Source organism: Lepisosteus oculatus, chromosome 6, assembly GCF_040954835.1.
Source record: "Lepisosteus oculatus isolate fLepOcu1 chromosome 6, fLepOcu1.hap2, whole genome shotgun sequence".
Lineage (NCBI taxonomy): Eukaryota > Metazoa > Chordata > Actinopteri > Semionotiformes > Lepisosteidae > Lepisosteus > Lepisosteus oculatus.
In genome coordinates this window covers 55,707,051-55,728,044 of record NC_090701.1, presented here as the reverse complement: position 1 = coordinate 55,728,044, position 20,994 = coordinate 55,707,051, and the positions used below count along the sequence as shown (strand labels likewise).

The 20,994-nt window shown below is 37.2% G+C and overlaps 1 protein-coding gene across 2 annotated transcripts in view; it reads left to right on the top strand.

Annotated features, from left to right (window-relative positions):
* LOC102684409 (L3MBTL histone methyl-lysine binding protein 4) overlaps positions 1-20,994 on the top strand; it is a 142,901-nt gene that overhangs the window by 10,008 nt on the left and 111,899 nt on the right. For both annotated transcript variants that reach the window (XM_069191600.1, XM_069191601.1), the window contains exons 2-9: positions 11,184-11,299; positions 12,486-12,580; positions 14,519-14,573; positions 15,091-15,179; positions 16,289-16,393; positions 16,517-16,652; positions 17,556-17,647; positions 18,872-19,023. In XM_069191600.1, coding sequence (XP_069047701.1) covers positions 12,506-12,580; positions 14,519-14,573; positions 15,091-15,179; positions 16,289-16,393; positions 16,517-16,652; positions 17,556-17,647; positions 18,872-19,023 — 704 coding nt within the window. In that variant the 5' untranslated portion in view covers positions 11,184-11,299; positions 12,486-12,505. The remainder of the gene's footprint in view (positions 1-11,183; positions 11,300-12,485; positions 12,581-14,518; positions 14,574-15,090; positions 15,180-16,288; positions 16,394-16,516; positions 16,653-17,555; positions 17,648-18,871; positions 19,024-20,994) is intronic.

Sequence of the window (20,994 nt, the reverse complement as noted above, 5' to 3'; positions counted from 1 at the left end):
ATTAATCAGAAAACCGTCTGCGAACAGACTTTCTGAATTCCAGAAAGTGTATCTGGTCCATTTACTGTAAATGAACAGAGCTAGAATTCCATTCCGGTCTGCGTCAAATGAGCAGTTCAGCCTCAGACACCATCACTGTCCTTGCAGCCTCAGCTGCTAGAGCAGCAGCCCCCAGATGTGTAAGAAATGTTCAGAAATAAGCCCTGCCCTGCTCAAGCTCCTGCTGCTCACTGCCACTGAGCGTAGTAGAGTTTGCAGCCTAAACATCTCGTGGGTTTTATTGACTCGTATCTTTTTCGAATCGATTCTTCTCCAGTAGTTGGATGATCCCGCGGTATGCCGTTGTGCTTAAATGGTGACTTGTTCCCATGCGGCAGCCTCTTAATGCGTGGAGTCGGGCTGTATACTGATAGCTGTAACGACCTGCTCTCCGAATGGGGTGTTTCAGGATTTCCCAGTTCATCTGTTCATACTCTGTTTACATGCACAGTGAGTGTTACTGTCCACATGTATATGTACATGCGCCTTGCCTTGCAGAAGTGTTAAAGAACGGTGTGATAGGGGTGACATATCCTGGGTAAAGTGGTGGGTAGGGTCCAGCATGTGATATAGCTGCCCTGTAGGTTAGGAAGCTGATGCATGTGCCCCGATTGTGGATGCACATTTGTTTGGTGGTTTGCTGAAGGCAGCAGCAGACCTGTTTAATGTGTCGATCCAGACACGTGGTTACAGGTGGGTATTGGCAGATCATGTGTGGTGTTCCTGAACGTTGCATTACTACCCTCATACCGTGATCATTTTATTTAAGGTTTAGAATATTAGTTTAATGTTGTGCTTAAATCTTATTAGGATTCTAGCATCTGAGGTTTGAACATGAAGCCTGTTGAGAGTGCTGTAAGACCTGCAAGGAAGCGGACGTTTACAGTACAGCAGTTCAGTCTAGCGAAAATAAAGGTTTTGACCCGTTTCTCAGCACCTGCTTGGCCAGATATAGTTTTTGTGACTTGAGTCACAAGATGATATACTAATAAAATGTAAAATGATAAACTGAGATCATGAAAAACACCATCACTTTGCACCTGGGGTATCTGAATCAACATCCAAACCATCGATTACCATACCAAAAACATCCATCCATTTTCTAACCACTGTATCGAATCCGGAGTTGCAGGGGAGCCAGAGCCTAACTCAGCAAGCAGAACGCTCTCTGGATAGGACACTAGTCCGTCACAGGGACCACACACAGACACAAACGTGCACACACTCACACCAGGGTCCAACTTCCCTGAGGCCAGTTAACCTCAGAGTACTGTAGGAGGAAACTCACGCAAACAAGATGGGAGCATACAAGTTCCATGCGGATACTGTAGCACCTCAGGAATTGAACCCAGTGCCTCACCGCTCCAAGGCAGCAATGTTAACCATTGGGGCGGAGCGGTGGCTCTGTGACTGAGGATCTGCGCCTGTGGCTGGGAGGTTGCCAGTTCAAATCCCGCAGCCAGCAGAGGAATCCTACTCTGTTGGGCCCCTGAGCCAGGCCCTTCACCCCAGCTGCTCCAGGGGCGCTGTACAATGGCTGACCCTGCGCTCTGACCCCCAGCTTCTCTCCCTGTCTGTGTGTCTCATGGAGAGCAAGCTGGGGTATGCGAAAAGACAAATTCCTAATGCAAGATATGGTATATGGCCAATAAAGTGATAAAGTAAAAGTAACCACTGTACTACCATGCCAACCACTAAATGTGGTGGCCACAGGAGGTCATTTCTACTATTGGTGCTTTTATTACCATGTGCTTTTCTGAGCTAACTACATGCATGTCTGTTTTTAAAACTTTACACTTTGGTGGTCTTTTAAATGGCTTTTTGTCACTCTTTAGTAAACCCCTGGTACATGTTATGGTAATTGTTTTGAATGTAGAAAAATTAACATAAAATATTTAAACTTTTACCTCCTGATAAGTCACTTTTAAAAGGCCAATTGTCTATTTATAGTGTACTTAAATTATAAAAGTGATGTTATTAAGACAGGGTTTCACAACTGTCTATGTCAGTATGCTCTACTCTGGGTAGCAATTTTGTAGGATAACCTGCTGAGGAGTCACAGATTATAAATATCCTATTGGTTTCTTAGCAGATGCCCTTATCCAAGGCAATTTGAAGTACATACAGTACTGTATATGCAGTATGAAAACAAGTATCTATTCGGTACATACATGGACAGTATGAATTTAGAAATATTCAAGGTATACTATTCTATGTGGTATAAAAAGTCCTTTTAGTCCTTAAATTATTTGTGTTTATACATTTTATGCATTTTATAGGAATACAAAATTTCCTATGGGATTATAAAATAAAAAAAAATGCTGTCAATTAGTTAATGTCCTAAAAAACATAAATACTGACTTTTGTGTTGGAAATTTACTGTGCATGGTGAATACAATTACAATTGCACCAACAAAGGTAGAAAACTATTTACATTAATCAATATTTTTCTAAGTTCCTTTTGTAATTTAATCAAATGTAATATGTTTCATGTTTAAGTAAATTGTGAAATGAACACAGCCTCTTGAAAAATTGGATTCGGGTTCAGCCATGAAACCTAGAAAACTGAAACTATGTCCCTTGGTTGTGTAGTTATTTATTTATTGCTGTCTTTAATCTTCTTAATATTATACATATTTTTGTGATAAAACTACATAAAATGTTCCCATGATTGGTGATTTATTACTGCTATTGCAGCATTGAGCTTTAAATCTGATAGAAACAACACATGTATACTTGTCCGTCTTGCAGAGGAAGATTTTTAATTTTGTGGACTGTTGTCCCTGAATATTTCTTAAAACTACATCTGGCCCATGAATTTATCATGAGCTTTGGAAAATTAATATAGAATTAAAGTGGGAGGTATAAGAGTAAAAAAACAGTTCTTTGGCGAAAGGATTGAATAATGAGAAGTAGACGCATGCTGTGTCCACAGGGAGTCTTATTTAATATACAGTGTAGTAGTTTTCTGAAGTGGTGCCTTTCGGTAAAAACATTTGCTGTATGATCATGAAATGTACTGTACTTTGCTGAGTCGATAGCCCTCAGTGATGAAATGTAAGCTTGCTGGCTTTTTTTATTACAGTGGGGCGAAACCTCAAAGAATGTACCTTAAAGTTGTGTTTACATTGTTAATATCCGCATGAAACCCCTTCTGCGTGTGTAACAGCTGAGATCGCTGTCCGATGTGGAAAATGAATTGCCGGGATGGAGATCCAACCCCCTTTCCTTAGCCGTTTGATTAATCTCTGGCTTTACTGTTATGCCCAAGTGGGCCGGATTCTTCCAGGGTTTGTGTGAGATCAGGTACATTTAATTAAACTACTTGAAAAGAAGGTGATTGGTGTGAATTGCAGAGGGATGGTAGTGTTTGTTTTTTCCTGTTATGGAATTAAATTGAATGCATTTTTTTAGATAAAGTCTGATCTTTAGGATTTTTTAACAGCTGTGTACTTTGTTGTATTATTATTAGCTGAATTTACACGTGTATGTAATTACTCACTGATGCATCAGTATCTGGTATTTGCATGCTTCTAGTGCTGTCAATTAGTGTATGCCATGAAAAACATACTGTAAATTCTGTTTATATATTATTACATACTGTAAGAATGGACATGGAATAGGTGGTTGGCACCTGTCTTTATAAATGTTGACACCCTTTGATCCTGGCAAGGCCTAAAATTTTTAACAGTTAAAGCATACTGTAAGGGTAATGGAACAAGTAATAGGTTTATTCCATGCTGAAACACAGAAGAAAGAAAACACAACGTTTCGGCCGTGTAGCCTTCTTTAGGTGCATTGTGTTTTCTTTCTTTTCTTTTCAGCCTGAAATAAACCTATTACTTGTTCCTTTGCAGCCTACGCATGCTGACGCGGCTACCCACCTGAACTAATACAGTAAGCGTAGTTTTCATTGGAAGAACCTTAACATTATAAAACATTTATCATACTTTTAGAGTCTGAAAATTTTACGGTGATTCAAAACCATACATTTATACCCTCGTGTAACTGAAATGTACAGTAGGCATGACTTTTTTTCTAGATTCTCAAATTATGTTTGCATCTTTATTGTTTCTCATGCCATAATTGTGGAACAGGCTCACTGTGAGTTTTGTCCTCACCTCATTAACTTCATGGAAAACATTTTGTGCAGTATTGCTAGCACAATGCCCTAGTTTCTCGTTGGTGTTACAGTAGGTTCGAAAACTGCCTCACCTGTCACTTTTTTTTCTTCAGGCAGTTCCTCTGGTGAGTCTTTATACAGCATCAGTGGCTGTGAAAGTCCTTTGTTTTTCAGGTTTTAGTAGTTCTTTTGAGATAATTCCCTGCAGAATAGCCCGTGTGTCATTCATCTTTAAAAGCCTGCAGGGGTAAATTGTTCTGTTACCCATAGCTTTGATGTCATCAGGCTGTTTCCATATCATTTTGGATATATGCTGAAATGTAAAATAGTCTGACACGGAGACAGGGTTGCATGCACTGTACTCATGGAAACCTTGAGTTTTCCAAGCTAGTTTGGTTAAATGCTTTTGTCAGACACTGCGTCATTTGTAGGGACAACAAAAAAAGATCTGTGTAAACAGTGTGGTAGATGTCCTTTACTTACCACTATTACAGCATATGTCTTAATCTTTCTTTTTCGTTTTTATCCTGGCAGTGGTGTTGTAAAGAATGTTTTCTTTGTAAACAAAAGGAATGGGAAGAGATACACTGGACTAAAAACAAAAACACCTCTAAGTGCAGTGAAGTATGTTATTGCCTAATTACTGTGTTACATTTAAATAACAGTAGCAGAGTCTATACCTTGTCCCTGGACAAGACAGAACTTATTTTCTGAGCATAGGAAATGCATTGTTATGGTGGAGTTACTGTATATTATTGCCCTTATCTGATTTTAAGAACAGCTGTTTATACCATGAGGGATACAGAGAGGGCTGCTGTACTTACTGTACTTCCTTTATTTTTCCAGATGGGAAATTTGCATGGCAGGCAGGTACAGTACAAGACATACTGTAGCACAATATACACTACATTTAACACATGAACCTGTTTACAGAATAGAAATCACAGGCATAAGATGAGGAAAATAAGTTAACAACTTAAGTGATCTTCACAATTTAGAAAAAAAATGGGTCATCAGTGTGTGAGACACGTACAAGATGAAAAGAATAAGTTAAATAACACGTAAAATATACAGTACAGTCAGTTGTCCAAATGAAGCAGGTTAATAGCTGTGGGAATAAAGCATAGCTTATTTGTATTGCACTTAAAGTATATATTGATAATTCAGTTGTCGTTCAGTTCAATAGTAGTTGTCCTTAAATGAATATGCTTTTCGTTCCACATGAATGTAACTAATCGGTAATTGGTCATTTGTTTAACTTTATCAAATTAGTTTTCTCCCCCTCCTATTCATTTGTTCCGAAATTTGCCTGGGTCCTAGGTTCGAGTCCAGCCTAGGACACCTTCTGTGTGTTTTTTTATGCTCTGCTTGTGCTCGCAGATTCGTTCAAATTTGCCCCATGTTCTCAAGGGTAGGTCCTGTGTTGGCTGGATCCTTGGGCTGGGGCAGGTGGCTTTCTGATAGTGAGTGGGTGGTAATCTGTAAACATATACAGTATAAATACACAGGACTGTATAAACACACATTTGTCTCAGTATTAACTGTTAAGAGGTTCAGATCATTTTTGCATTATGTTTCAATGTTTTTTATACGTTTAAGCGTACATGAAAAACTATTGACCCTGTCTTTTAAGTCACTCAGTCCAAATTGTGTCTCAGTTTCCTATTGCTAAAATAGAAGCAAAGTTCATAATTACTGTGGAGGCGATATTCAAAATTCAAAAGGAATGATGCTCTTAACGAATCCGGTTTGTTAAGCAACAGATTTATTTTTGTTAAGTGCATTTGTTGTCTTAACTTGTTGGATGGATCATTATTATTTGGACTTTTTCTAAATTGTTACCAGCTGCTAGATGGATGAATGAATATAATGTAATGTATCCAACGGTTAGCTATAGTACGTCACTATGCGGTTTCATTATACTGTTCTTCCATTCATCCTTTTTCTAGCCGCTTCTTTCCATTTCAGAGTTACTGGGTGGACACAAGACAAGACACGAGACGGGGTACCCCCTGGACAGGCACAAACACAGACACGCAGTTTTACTGTGGCGAATAGTAGAGGCAGCAGTGTGGAGTGGTGGTTGGGGTCGTGGGTTCGAATCCCAGGTGAAGCACTGGTGTTCTACCCTCAGACAAGGTACTTGGCTCAGATTGCTTCAGCTGATGCCCTGGGGCATACAGGGATCTCTTGGCCGTCACTGTGAGTGAGTTTGTTCTCAACTGAATTATCTGGCCGACTGGAAAATGAAATGAACAGGTTCTCTGATTTCGTCCGGCTGATAATCAGATGTTTATCTTATAGAAGAGCTGATACACTTCTATTGTATAGAACATGGATGATGGCAGCTTTCAGTTCTGAAGGTAATTTGAGGTAAATTCTGTATTTTTATTCCTACAGGTACTGATGTTTTTTTTTTGGAAAAAGTAAAAAAAGATTCATATACTTAAAACTTTTCTTTGTGGAACTGCTGTAGGGCTTTAAAGTGAATATATTTGGGCCTTTTTTGTCAGGTATCTTAACGAATGGGAGATAACTAAATAGTAATACAGATGTACACAGCATTATCCTAATGAATGATTTCTCACATTTATGGTGACTATCCAGATGTGCCTGTCATTCAGACACAAGATCGTCGGTTCGCCAAAGTCACACCATCGTTCTCTTGACACTGCATTATTTTGATGACATGCTCACTGGTTATGTGATAAGATGCCTTTAACAGAATGATGTGTTAATTCCAAAAGGAATCCAAACAAAAAGGCAGTGAAACTTGTTTTGACAGTCTGTCGGGAAGGACTCCTATGACACATGTCACTTTTCTGGTTTGTAAAATATCAATACATTTCCAGAAAAAAGGTTCTGTCATAATGAAAGGTGCTGGTTGCTTTCTGTACAGCATTAGCCTGTCCTTTATTCTGTTACACTTGTGGAGCCGTAGCAAAGCTCAGTAAGGGCAGTCTTACAGGCTCGCTGTCAGATTCCTCGGCGTTCGAGATGGCCGGATATGAAGTGGCAGAGGATAAGATCAGAGAGAAGGGCGACAGAGATGCTGGCGACAGCCGTTTTACTGAGCGGCTCCAGGAGCTGCTCCCCTCCGTGTTTTGGACAAATCTGAAACTGGGTGCCAGAGTAAATTATGGAGAGCGTAACAGAAGGTCCGGCAGCGTGCTACACAAAGTGGGGAAAATACGGAGGTTAGGTTTTACATTTTGACATCAGTTCTCCTTTATATTTTATATATATATTTATTGTAGTATCTTTTCTTAGCATCCATTCCCCGCGTCTTCCAATACAGGGTCGCGGGGGAGCCAGAGCCTACCCCAGAAAGCAACAGGTGCAAGGCAGGGTACACCTGGGACAGGACACCAGTCCATCGCAGGGCACACACACAGACACACACTCGCACGAGAGCCAGCTTTCCCAGAAGCCAGTTCACCTACCAGTATGTTTTTGGGCTGTGGAAGGAAACCAGAGCACCCGGAGGAAACCCCCTGGAACAGGGGGAACACGCAAACTCCACACAGACAGCACCCCAGGGTGAACACGGTGTCCCAGCGCTGCGAGGCAGCAGTGCTGAGCTCCGTGCCCTCTTTGATAGCAGTTGAGCATAATGGACTACGAAAGAACAAGACGTTGCAGGGTGAGAAGAGGATGACTGTCAGTAGTTGCAGACTAATCAATAACACTTAGACTTATGATCATTCTTAATCACTTATAAAAATGTGTATATTCTGATATACACTGATGGGTAGGACCTTGAGATGCCACCACATACAGCAAGTCAGTTTAATCTGAGTCTAATTGAGCTTATCATGAAAACATCATTTCAGATTTACTACATAGTGAAATTTACTATGTGTTGGGATGAGAGAATGCAAAGGCATGGTACTCATAGGAGAAATATTTTCTATATCTATCGTATAATACAAAAAATGTAATATGTACAATTTTGCACTGCATATTTGTACATACTGTATACACAAATATGTAGGACATAATTTTGTTGTAAGTACGATGATAAAGTACTGTAGTGATGCTGGGGATAAAAAAAATTCTGAGGGGTTCTTAAAAAACAAAGGAAAAAAATAACCATATTTTTACACTCACATTAAATGAGTTTTAGAAGAAATAATAAATCAAGACGTATCACTTCACGTTCTCCCTAGGTCTTTTTTTAATGGTTTGGATGAGTTTAAGATAATATTTTTTGTCATCTTTTAAAGAATGTAGGGAAATCTGTAGAGTTTATTTTACTTCCAAAGTGTAGTATATACTCTATAATTGTTAAAACATTTCACATATCAACTGTTTGCTTCTATTCAAAGTAACTGATTGATTGGACTCTTTGCAAATAGGATCCCAAGCAATTGCTTTGATACAATATTCTGTAATATCTTTGTCGCCATTGATTTGAATGTAGTTGTCATGGTGACACATCTCTGGTAAGAGTGTGGGTTAGGTTTGGCAGTTAGACGTTTGAACAACTTTCATTACCATTTTGTTGTGAGAGGTGTGTTTAAAATTTGCTAAATATTTCATGACATGGGCAATTTTTTACACTTGCTCGTTTCTTAACTGTTAAGGATGGAGGGCGTAGGTTTGTTTTTGACTATTTCAGCCTTCGGATGAGTTTTTTTTTAGGTTTTTAAGCTTCCAGATCATGTAGTTTTTGTATCTGTGTCTCTGTGTGCATGTTTAGACATTAAGAACAACATTTAACCTCTCGACAATATCTTTTTTTCACCAGAGGATCAATTTAGACTTCACATAGTCATATGTGTGCTTAATGGTTATGCTTTAGAGAACTACCTTAACCTTTAACATATACAGGAGGTTATTACTTTTATAACAAGAAAAATATAATTTATATATTTTAATATATTTTACGAGCTGTCTTTCATTTGCCCTGATGTGCCCTCTCATCAAGACATTAGCAGCCACCTTTGAGATGTCACATTTATCTTAAGCTGGCATGTTTAGAGGTTACGGACAATTAGAGAGACTGGGCAAGATAATTGCGGGGCATCTCTAAGTACATCGTGTTGATTCTAAAAATGCATTTTAGTTAATTCCAAACAGATTTTACATCCACCCTTCTTCCACGAGCGCTTAGTGCAATACAGCGTTGTATAGGACTGTGGAACCTGACCCATCACACATGGGACACAGGACGCGATGCACTCTGGGTGTGTCTTCTTACCATGACAACCCACATGGGCGAATTTAGAGGCACCAGCCAAGCTAGATCTAGTCTGTCAACTGAGAGGAAACCAGAATAGTACTGTACTGTACATGTCATTTTTATGTTGCATTAAGTAATAGACGTACTGTAGACTGTGGTGTTTGTCAAATATCATGCAGTGCATCATATAGTATATTTACGTTTGTTGTTTTAAAAACAGTAACCCTCACTAGGAAGGATTTTTTTAAATGATATCACTGTCCAGTCACATACGGATTATTTTTTTTCACTGTGAACTGATTAAGATTCATGTAGAAATTTACACATACTATAGGTTAAAGCTGCGTAAATAGTTACTAAAACAATTGCTTTGCCTTACTGAAACAGGAAAAATAATTCAAATATCACAAACATGATGTTGATACTTTTCACATTTAATTTGTTTTTGGATTTTTAGCATGTCATGACAATAAAGTGACTGATCGGTATTTAAATTTTAGCTTCTGATGTTTTTGATTTTGTTCAGTGTTGGATTGCAAATCATCAACAGATTTGTACACAAACATTTAATCTTGTTTGTCTCAGATCAAATCAAATCGTTTACATTTTTATTTTTTATTTAAATCCAAGACCTTGCATCTTACAATATTTCTGTACGTTACTTTATATTAAAATGTGCATCTTTCCCCTTAAATACAAGCAGAAAAAAATGTGAATGCTTGTGTCATTTGATTTTTTTTATGCTGTACGTCATTAGCAAACAGCTCCACAGTGTGAATTCTTACTGAAAAGTTCCAGGTCTGAGCTTTTTAGCTGGGAGATAGCATACTTAAATATTCAGTGAGCTGTGAAGGTCGAAGATTATGGATTTGTTTTAAGATGAAGTTTGACAGCAGTGTGGTTATTGCCTTTGGAAAGATGATTCACATCTTTCTTGGGTTTTATTAGTATGAAATTGCACATTTATTGTTTTATTATATTTTATTGTTTTATTTTATAAAGTATGGATATTTGTATGTTGTAGATGAACCAGTTTATTTTAACAGAAAAATAATTCAACATGCTATTGGCTAACTGAACCAAAGGTGTTTTACCAAATTTTTAAAACTGCAAATTACATTGTCATAGCTCCGTTTTTAGCTGATATACAGAAGGGTCATTTTTTTACTGAACAAATGGTTTTTCAAATCTGATAGAGTTCTTCTCTTTAGGTGAAAATGAAGATGTGTATAAAATCAGAATGTATGGGGAACTATCATACAAGATCTAGTTTTGCTGTCCTGATTAATTTACGTGTAAAAATGTTTCAGATTTCCTTTGAGATTCTTTAAATGTCTGTGTGAATAAAATCCAGTTCTGGGTCATAGGTTGGTGGTGGAGAGAGCAGGTTATTCTTTTTTTTTATCTGTACTGTCCTGGACTTTGGGTATACAGTACGGTATGTGTTGAGCTCAAAAAGTCAAATTAAGAAGAACATACATTTGTTACAGTTAGGCCAATACCAGTATACAATTTGATTGAAGTGCAAATAGGATATCATGTGATATTTAGTCCTGAAATTCTTCTCCTTAGAAATTATAATAAATAACAACAGGTGCATAATGTTAATGAGATCAGAAGAATAACTCATAAAGGCATTATGAACTAACCTGAAAATAATGTGGTTATAAAGCTGGAGTTGTACTGTATATACTTGTGTAAGATAGTAAACAGAGGACTGACGTATTCTCCTAATGCAAATGGTGCTTTTAATGACTTCATTTTCCCTCTGTTTTCCCAAGAAAAAAGTTAACAAAAGCATCGAAATTTGGACAAGACTGTGTTTTTGTTTTGTAGACGATGACTCCAGGGCCGTAGAGACTGGTCTGTCTGGAAGAGAAAAATGAGAATGCCATGGAAAACCAGCTAATGAGGTCCCACTATAACTGACTGAGGAGCTGCAGAAACCCTAGGTGAGACAGAAGGGTCCCGCCGTCCATTCTCCACTGCACTCGGGCTTTTCTCAGAGATGAATTAAAATTAGACCTGGGGAATTAGAGAAATAAACGAGTGCCACACACTGACTCCACAATTCTCGTGTTCTAGTAAACATAATTAAACAGAAAAGGTATGAGGTAAAACATGACTTCTTACAAAATATCTTATATTTAGCAAGGGTTCCAAATTATCACCGGGGAAAAGGTCCCCCGTCCCCCCAAAGCGATTTAAATCCAATATACATTTTATGAGTTTTTTTTTTTATTTGATCAGAGGTCAGCAACAAATCATGTAACTACTGTGTTCCTAGCTCAAGAGACACAACAAAGAAAAGAAAGCAGTAAAAAAGACTTATTCTTCATGTTTCCTGTAGCACTTTTGTCTAAAGCCTTTGTGCATGATTTATCTTTTTACCGAGGCGTTCAAGAAAGTGTTCTAGTAGCATCCTGTCTGTTGAACAAATAAATCACATGAAATGCTGTCACAGAATGTATCTGTCTGATACTGTGGAATTTGTGAGGCCTTCTCTAAATGTATGAAAATCCCTGTTGTCAGCGTTACAATGAGGTCTGCTTTCTAATCTAGCATGTCTAAGTATAATAGAAAACAAGAGTACTATACAAATGGCAATTAAGTTACGGGGCCTTCCTAATTTAATATTGACTGCATATACGTTTTCTTTGCTTAATACAGGAGGTGAATTTATAATGTGGGGAGTGCTTTTGAAAGAGTAAAATTATCCAAATACTTGTAGCGGAGAGGGTGCAGTGCAGTCTCAGTATTCACTTAATAGAATGGATAGGCAAAAGCAATGAGAGGTTTGGGGCATGAGACGGCAGTAACAAACACAAGCAGTTATGGTGAAATTCAGTGCTACTGTATTTTATCACAGCTCTTCATTTACTTAGTATTGCAAGCAGCCCTCTCCAAAAAAAACAACAGTTTTTTTGTTCATTGTAATTCATTTCAAGTTCAAGTTCAAGTTTATTGGCATTATACTCATTATACAGGTATATGGTATAACGAAAAGCGATTTAGCTAGCTCTCGAACATAAGTAGTACAAAGAAACAAAAGCAAAAAACATTTCGTTTCAACATGTTGCAGAGATTTCACTATGTGTGTAGAAATGCCTCTGTATCTGCTGTGGTGGTGTTTTCTAGGTACCATTCAGCTTGTCATCATGCAGTGTGAGGAAAAGAAAAGAAGAAAAATAAGTCTGAGTTCCAGAGGGTCATCAGATGAATATTGCCTCAGAGTAAGTACAGTATGTCATATTGTAATTCTGTATTGGAAACTGATTTTCTAGTTATCCAGTAGAAAAAGGTTTATAAAATTTTTCATACCAGCAAAATACAAACGTTATGATTTTTAACTTAAAAACAATCCTGTGTATTAGATGACAAGATATTTTTGGACTGCATTGTGCATAAACTGAATATAATGAAAACACGTATTACAGTCCCACTCCAATCGCTGTGTTTTACAGCTGAATGTTACTAGTTCCTTCTTATGTATGCAGAATGTTGTACGAGAGGGTACAGTGATAGGTACTTAAAAAAACTACCAATCTACCTTAAATGCCAAGAAATGCCAGACCAATTCCAAACATAGAATTTGCAGGCCATTCCATGATAAATCAACCAAGAGGACCCTCACAGTTAGCTGAAAATCACCAAAGAAAATTCTTCAAGTCATTGACATTAGCAGTTAAAAAAAAATTAAGTATATTCTGCCAAGGAGTCAAATGCAGGTTTCACTTTGTAGAAATGTAACCAACCTCTGATAAACAGTATACTGCTGAATTTGACTTGAAATGGCTGTACTATATGTGGCGAGCTGTAGGGATGACAAAACGCAACAAAAACTGGGCATAAAGCATCCCTGTCTGGTAAACAAGTACCGTGTAAGAAGGAAAAAGCAATTTAATCTGCTGCCAGTTTTCATTCCCTGACCCAGTTTTACAACGTCAGGCCTTCTGAACTTAATGACTTGTCAAGAAAAGAGCAGACAAATTCCTAGGCTCTGCTAAAAGTGGCAGCTAGCAGTTATAGGGTTAGCTATAAAACTTTCTTTTTTACAGTTGAATATTCACAGTATATAAAGACATAATAAATTGCCTGCAAAAAGTGAGACTGACACTGTATTCAGAAACATTCCAAATGTAACAGTTTTTATTAAAATGCTTATTTCTTCTACTTGAAGTGTATTTGAAGGGTCAATTTTTAGACAATTTTTTATCACTAATTGGCCTCCATTTTAAGTAACATACAGTATGTGGATATTTTAGTCAGTCAGCAGATGTGAGGAATACTAATGCTGTGCTATGATAATGTAAGCCATTCTCAGTGGGGAGGCTTAGGAAGATTTGCCAACCAGAGTTAAAAGACAAACTAAAGAGCCCCAGTGGTGTGCTCTATGTCTGCTTCTGCAGCCCTGCCACTCCCTTGTGCACACTTGCAATTTTAAGAGCATGCAATTGTAAGAAAGCTACATTCATAGCTTGGTGTGTTATCGATCCGAGGATCACACCCTGCCGTTCCTCGAAAAACGCCAGCTCTGATAATACGACTCAGAGGGAACGGGGACTGTTCCCATCACCCACAACCCTTTGTGTAAAAAAAAAAGTGCCCCTGTGCACAGTCTTAAATTCATATTTCTCAGATTTCAACAAATCGTGCCAACACCTTTTGTGGATTGAAATCTCTTGCAAACAGGTGTTTTTAGCATTATGTCAAATTATCACTTATGAAGCAATTCAGTCATTGGTATTTGACTTGTCAGCAACAACTATTAATGTTCACCTCTAGAACAAAGACATTTTTTATAAAGAGACAGCATTTTATGTATTTTTCATATTTGTCTTTGTCAGCACCACTGGTTTAACTAAAGATTGATAAGATGTATTTACTCGGGTTGAGCTCTAGTTATGACATAATATAAAGCTCTTTCAAATTAGAGCTGTTTTGCTGATTTACAGCCTTATACCGTCTACAGTCTTATACTGTCTTGCTGCAGCATTGAATAATACTAATTACAATGCTAATAATCTTTATTAGAAAACAGGCAAAAATCCTTTCATCTACTAATAAACAAGTTCTTTGTTAAACTAATATACTTGTTCTTTATTGTTAAATCTTAATTAGAAAACCCTGTCATCTCCTAATCGACTAATAATAAACTTGTTGTGTTACAGGAGCGGCCGAGAGATGAGGAGACAAAAATGAAGAATAAAATGTCTTGTACACTTGGTAAGCTTTTTAAGTATTTGTACATTTTTCTCCATTTAGGCTCTAGGAGAGTGCCGAATTAGATTTCACATATTCTGCAGACAGGTGAAAATCTTTAGGGATTTTTTTTTGAAAGCCGTTTCAAAGTTGTGGCTGAAGTCCATGCAGGCATCCGCCTATTTCAGGGTTTCCTAATGCGTAGTTTTTTGGTTGGGAAGAATTGATAAGGAAGACATTGCAGTGCAGTACTTTTTACTTGTGTTTTTTAAAGTTTTGTCAGCAGAGGAACCCAGCTTATCATTCAGGCAGTTTTAGAAATGGCGTGATTACAGCATTTTCCTGTAACGTACGGCATGCTGATAAAAAGATAAGACCTGCTGGTGAGGGAAAAATTGGGCACCTCTGCTTCACCTTCTGGGAGGAATATACGGTACAGTAAAACGTGGCCATTCCCACCAGACGGCAAGAACGAAACTGCTATTCTACTTTATTTTAAATGTCTCGTTAATTCGGCACGATTTTTCTGCATTTATTTAAGGGATGGATGGGAAAAAGAAAATGTGGAGCTGGGATCAGTATTTGGAGGAACAGAAGGCCATAGCAGCACCAGTGAAACTGTTTACAGAGGTACAGTAGGCGTCAGCCTCCCAGAATAGAACCGGCTAATTGTAGTCATATAAGGTTATTAAATGCCGAACTATTCAGCGCATTCCTAAAAATGATCAGACTAGAATTATCAGGCCTTGATCATTTAGATTCTTGCTTTGTTTTGTGCTGCAAAGTATGAACAGACAATATTTTGTCCATGTATATTCACTTGTGAACTAAGAGAGATTAGGGTGTTTAATCAAAACAGGAACAGAAAATAGTTCTGCAAATATTTTTTCCTGATAATACAACTTGGAAGTGTTTGTTTGTTGCGATGCAACAAAGAAATTGCTGATGGCCAGTATGCAGTATTCACTTGACAGACTGAATATGTCTGAAATCCCAGTTGATCTACTGTAGACTGGTTTACTAATAAAACAGTACAGTGTCATCATATGAAGGAGTTGATCTGGGAGGATGGAGGAGTTATTGACCACTGTTATTGTAATTAATAATCTAATTGAAATGGAAAAATGCATTCATTTATTTTACCCTAGTGAGTGGTCAGTAATGCACTATTTGCAATATAACCCTCAGTATAATGAAGGATGTTTCATATTTATTATAATAGTTTTTGTTTTTGAATGCACTCCAAAGAAAGTGTCTTACAAGAAGTATCCTCTATAAAACATACAGTAAGAAGATGGAAAACATTGTAGGTTTAAACCTACAAGAAAATACATGCTGAATGTTTTAATTTTTTATTACCAACCAAGACCTACCGAAATCTTTTATTTCAGGGTTTAGAGTTATCTGATAGACCATGCAAGGGTTTTCATATTTTCCACTTCAATTCAGACCTCATTACTGAATGATTAATGCTTGAATAAATTCTGCTTTCTATGCAGTGTGTGGATGGGCTTTTCTACGACAGGACTTAATAAGATATCAATTATTTTAGAAGCATAAACAGCGGTTTCTACAGCAACCAAGCAACAGAGGCATCACCCCAGTGTAAACAAGCACAAAAAGTGGCCTTAAATTGCACAGAATTACTTTATTTATATTCTTGAATACACACTTTAAAGTTTTCTGCATAGTCTAAATAGTCCGGTCTCCTATTCAAATGTTTTGTTTTTTTGTTGCAGCAACAGTCTTTTCCACAGTGCAGAAATGGCTTTAAAGTCGGAATGAGATTAGAAGGCATTGACCCACTTCACCCATCTATGTTTTGTGTCCTATCGGTCGCAGAAGTAAGTCAAAGAAAAGGTTATCAAACCTCAATGATGTGTGACAAGCTTAGTCTTCTGGTATTTTTTTTATTACATTTAATATTTTGCAGTCTGTAAGCAACATCTTCCCGATATCCTTCTCAGGTGATTGGCTATCGCTTTCGCCTGCACTTTGATGGGTTTTCCGATTGCTATGACTTCTGGGTGAATGCCGATTCTCCTGATATCCGGCCTGCAGGGTGGTGTGAAACAACAGGGCGCAGACTTCACCCCCCGAAAGGTATCCGTCTACAGGCACAGCACCAGCTCTCATTAAAGCAAACTATTTTGCTGATTTGGGGATTTTAAGGAGATTGTAAGCAACACAGGAAAAAAAAAGAGACAAATACTAAAATATGCAGTGATAGCATTTATCAAGCGCATGATTTCTTTATAATTAAGGTTTTTGCAGTTATCTGGGATTTTATGAACTACGTAGCTGCATTGCATTAAGGGAATTGCTTTCATTTTTTGCAGAATGTTTTCTCTGCACACTGTACATTTAATGTAGTGCTGTATTAAGATAAATTAATTTGCCTTTAAAAGTTGTCTTTCTTTTCCAGACCAAATTGAAACCTTTAATTGTTTTGTGGTTCTTTCTGATGAAAAACATGAGTTTGGGATTTGACTTATTGCTATGTTGGCTAAATCAGTTTTATTGAACAGAATACCTTTTTACAAATCATTACAAAATCGTACCAAAACAAGCACTTAAAATCAAAATGATCTGAGATATAAGGGCTTTTGTTAACAAAAAGCCGAATGTGTTTTGAATTAAAGAAACTCAGACAAAACTCTCAGTTCAACTTGATTTCCTTTTCTTAATTTTTACAAAGATTGAATCATTTTCAAAAAGCCAATATTTCTAGGCAAGGTGATGCTAGCTATAAAAATAAGTATCTGAAAATCGTTGTAGTGCGGTACAACCAATAATCGTTCTCGGGTTTATATTATAACAGATATTGCAGTGGCAATAGTAAAGGACATAGCAAAGGAAACAGATTTTTTTGAAAGCCAAAGACCAGTTAGTCAGAGACAAACAAAATCAACACCAAAATGTACCATTCTTATTCTTATTTTTGATATACTGTATGTGCATTATAGTAAAATAAATAACAGTAATTCCGTGTCTGCATCATTTCAGGTTGCAAGGAGGATGACTTTAACTGGTCAAAGTATCTAGAGGCTTGTAATGCTCAGGCTGCACCAAAGAACCTGTTTAAGAACCAAAATACTGTGAGTGTTCTGTTCTGCTTGCTAAAGGTGAAAATCATCACAGCTGTTAGTAGCCATTTGAGCATTAATTAAGTAATATGGAGCCCTGTGGTTTTGTAAATCCATCCGTTCATCCATTTTCTAAGCAGTGCAGGGTTGCATGGGAACCAGAGCCTATCGGTGCGTGCAACACGCAGTGGTACAGTATAAGAGGGGACACACCCTGGACGGGACATCAGCCCATCACAGGGCACACAGGCACACACACACACTCAAACCAGGGCCAGTTTTTCCAGAAGCCAGTTATTCTACTAGCGTGTCTTTAGACTGTGGGGTGGAACTGGACCACCTGGAGAAAACCCACACAACCCCAAGGAGAACATGCAAACTCCAGTACATGCAGAGAGCACCCAGGAACTGAGCCCAGTGCTGTAGAGGAGGGATTAGAACATGCAGCCCTGGAAGCATTTGTGCTAGCCTGTGGAACTACCTTGGCAACTTTGTCAAAACCAGTGTAAAAAAAAAAAAATCAGTTTGAATTATGTGCATAAAATGCAGATGTTCCAGCTTGTTGATAATGATATTCATATTGTTAGGAAAAGTCATTTTCCTCATAATTTTTAAAATGTCCACACCACAGATTACAATTAAACAATACAGAAAAATGTTTAAACATGAAAACATTATTCACTCTGAATACAGAGTGAGATTTACAGTACGCAAGATTCATAGGGCAATTTGGTATATTACAGTTTCCGTCACTGATACTACTTTGACAAATATTAAATAAACTAAATGTACTAAGGTCTCCGTAGATGTGTGTACTGTATACAGTATGTTATAATTGTGTGTTTTTAATATTGTTTTTAGGTCTGAGTGATTTTAAAAATTGTGTGCATAGTTAACACGTATGCTAATGAATATGTAATACATCTACTACATATAATACATAACGTGAAATACATATTTTGAAAAATAAAAGATCATTTGGCTGGGCTTTTTGTATAAACTAGATGCTGAATACAGTGTAGTCTAGTTTCTTATGCAGATTTAGAGAAATCATGAATTAGATTTATGATCAGACGACTTTCTACTTACCGTAAGAGATATCAAGTCACAGAAAAGAGACTGTACAGTATACAGTATATGAATTATGACACACAGAGTAGACACATACTAGACGTGTTTAAGTACCAGCCTTAACAATGCTGTCTCTTAATTCTTCTCAAATCATTTCCTCCGCAGACTGTGACACCATCACAGTTTGAAGCTGGTATGAAGCTGGAAGCTGTCGACAGGAAGAACCCTTGCTTGGTCTGTGTCGCGACTGTAGCAGATGTGGTGGACCATCGCTTTCTCGTTCACTTTGATAACTGGGATGATACGTATGATTACTGGTGAGACATCTCTTATTAATTATTAATTATTAATCACTATTGTACCACAGATAGTGATTTTCTTTCCATGAGAACATTTCCTATGTGTGAACACTTGGGTACCCTACTCCTTGGATGCGGTAAAAGGCAAATATGGCCGTCGTAAAATTAAACATTTGATCTTTTAATGAGAATAAATGGAACATGTAGGTAACATTTACAGCTGTCTCAAAGAATGGTCTTCAGGTTTGGATTACCGTAGAATGTAAAAGCAGAGAAACTGAAAATTTATTTATTTCCTGTTGGACATCATTCAGAAATCGTATGTTTTTTTTCTAAACCCTTCATACATTGTGTTGTATGAAACAAAAAAAACAACAACTTTCACTTCAGACTAATTGTTAGTTCTTCACTGTAACTATAGAAAGTAAATATAGCATCTGCATTCAGGCTGAAACGATATATTTCAAAATTGATATTGATTGATTGATAACACATGGATTATTAAACTTTCGCAACATATTTAATACGTGTTTGCTGTTACTGAATATCTGTATTTTACAGTATGTATGCATCTCACACCGTATTGTAATATGACATAGATATATTGGAAAGGTTTTAAAGATGACTGTGGTACAGTACATGTTTCTTCTCAGGTTGCTTATTTAGTAAATTGATCCTAAAATCTAATTTATTAATTTCTTGACTGGTAATATGCACCTTATCTGTGCAAACTAAGATTCAGTACCTGACAATACCATACTGTTCATTTGGAATAAAAAAGCAAAGTTATAACATTATGCTCAACTGGCTGATTGATGGTTGTGTTTTGTTTGCGGAGCAAAGCCGAATGTTCCCCTCTTGTTTGCAGCTGTACTTGAACTGTATCTACAGTAGTAAACCTCATCAATCACAGTGACAATTTAGGTGTTTTGTGATTGTCAACGTTATCAAATTTTAACAGCTTTTAGCTTTTTATCTGTGAAGAGCACGTTACCATACTTAATTTGCAGATTTATAACTATTGAACTTGTAGAATTGAGTTGGATTTCTCAAATACCCTGAAGATTTTTTCCTAACCCCTCATCGTTAAGATTAATAGTGAAGTGGAAGATAAATGTTGTTAACAATGAGAGGTAACCATTAAGCCCCCTGCAGTTTTAGGACTGGAAGTGAGGGATTCTGGATTGTGGGCTTCTGATGAAAATACAATAAATCAAGGACAGTTTATTCCATTATAATTCTTGTGGTGGTAGAAGGGTGTTCGCACTCCGTGTATTTACTTAGCGATGGTCCTTGAGATTGTCACAGGATGAGCAATAGAACCATGCCTGAAATACACCTCAGACCAGATGAAGCAGCTGGTGCTTCTTGGAAGCTCTGTGAAAAATTCCAGTTTAAATCCAGATCTAAAATCACAGTTTGTAAGTGCTGGAGAGACAATGCAACAACAGATGCGCATAGCAAGATGCTCCCTTAGCCAATTCAATAACATACATGTACTGTACAGTAGCACCATGGCCAGTCCCAAGGAATACAAAAAGGAAAAACAAATTAGTAGTGTTTATAATGTCTCATTTTTAACTTTTCAAGTCCCAAGATAAAAACCTAGAGTCTGTAAAAAGTGTTTGAGCATCCCAAAATAAAATCCTATATGTTTCTGTATGAGACAAATTTATACTTCTAATTTCTGTGCATTAGTGTAGATATCCCTGCCTACAGTCACTGTAGCACAGGTACTTAATTGCTTAATTACAAAATAAAAAAAAGTGATATGTATAACTGGAATGTGATATTGATTTTAAAGAAATTAAACTTGTATAGAACAGAGATAATCAGTGTTGAATGTGTACATGTCATTTTTAATCTAAACTGAATAAATGCCATAGAACTGTTGCTTGTGGCCGTCAAGCACTGCTCTGGAAAAGTGGATAACTGTAAAGAAAAATTTACATAAGGAGACCCCCTTAAACACAAAAGCACAGTACCTGT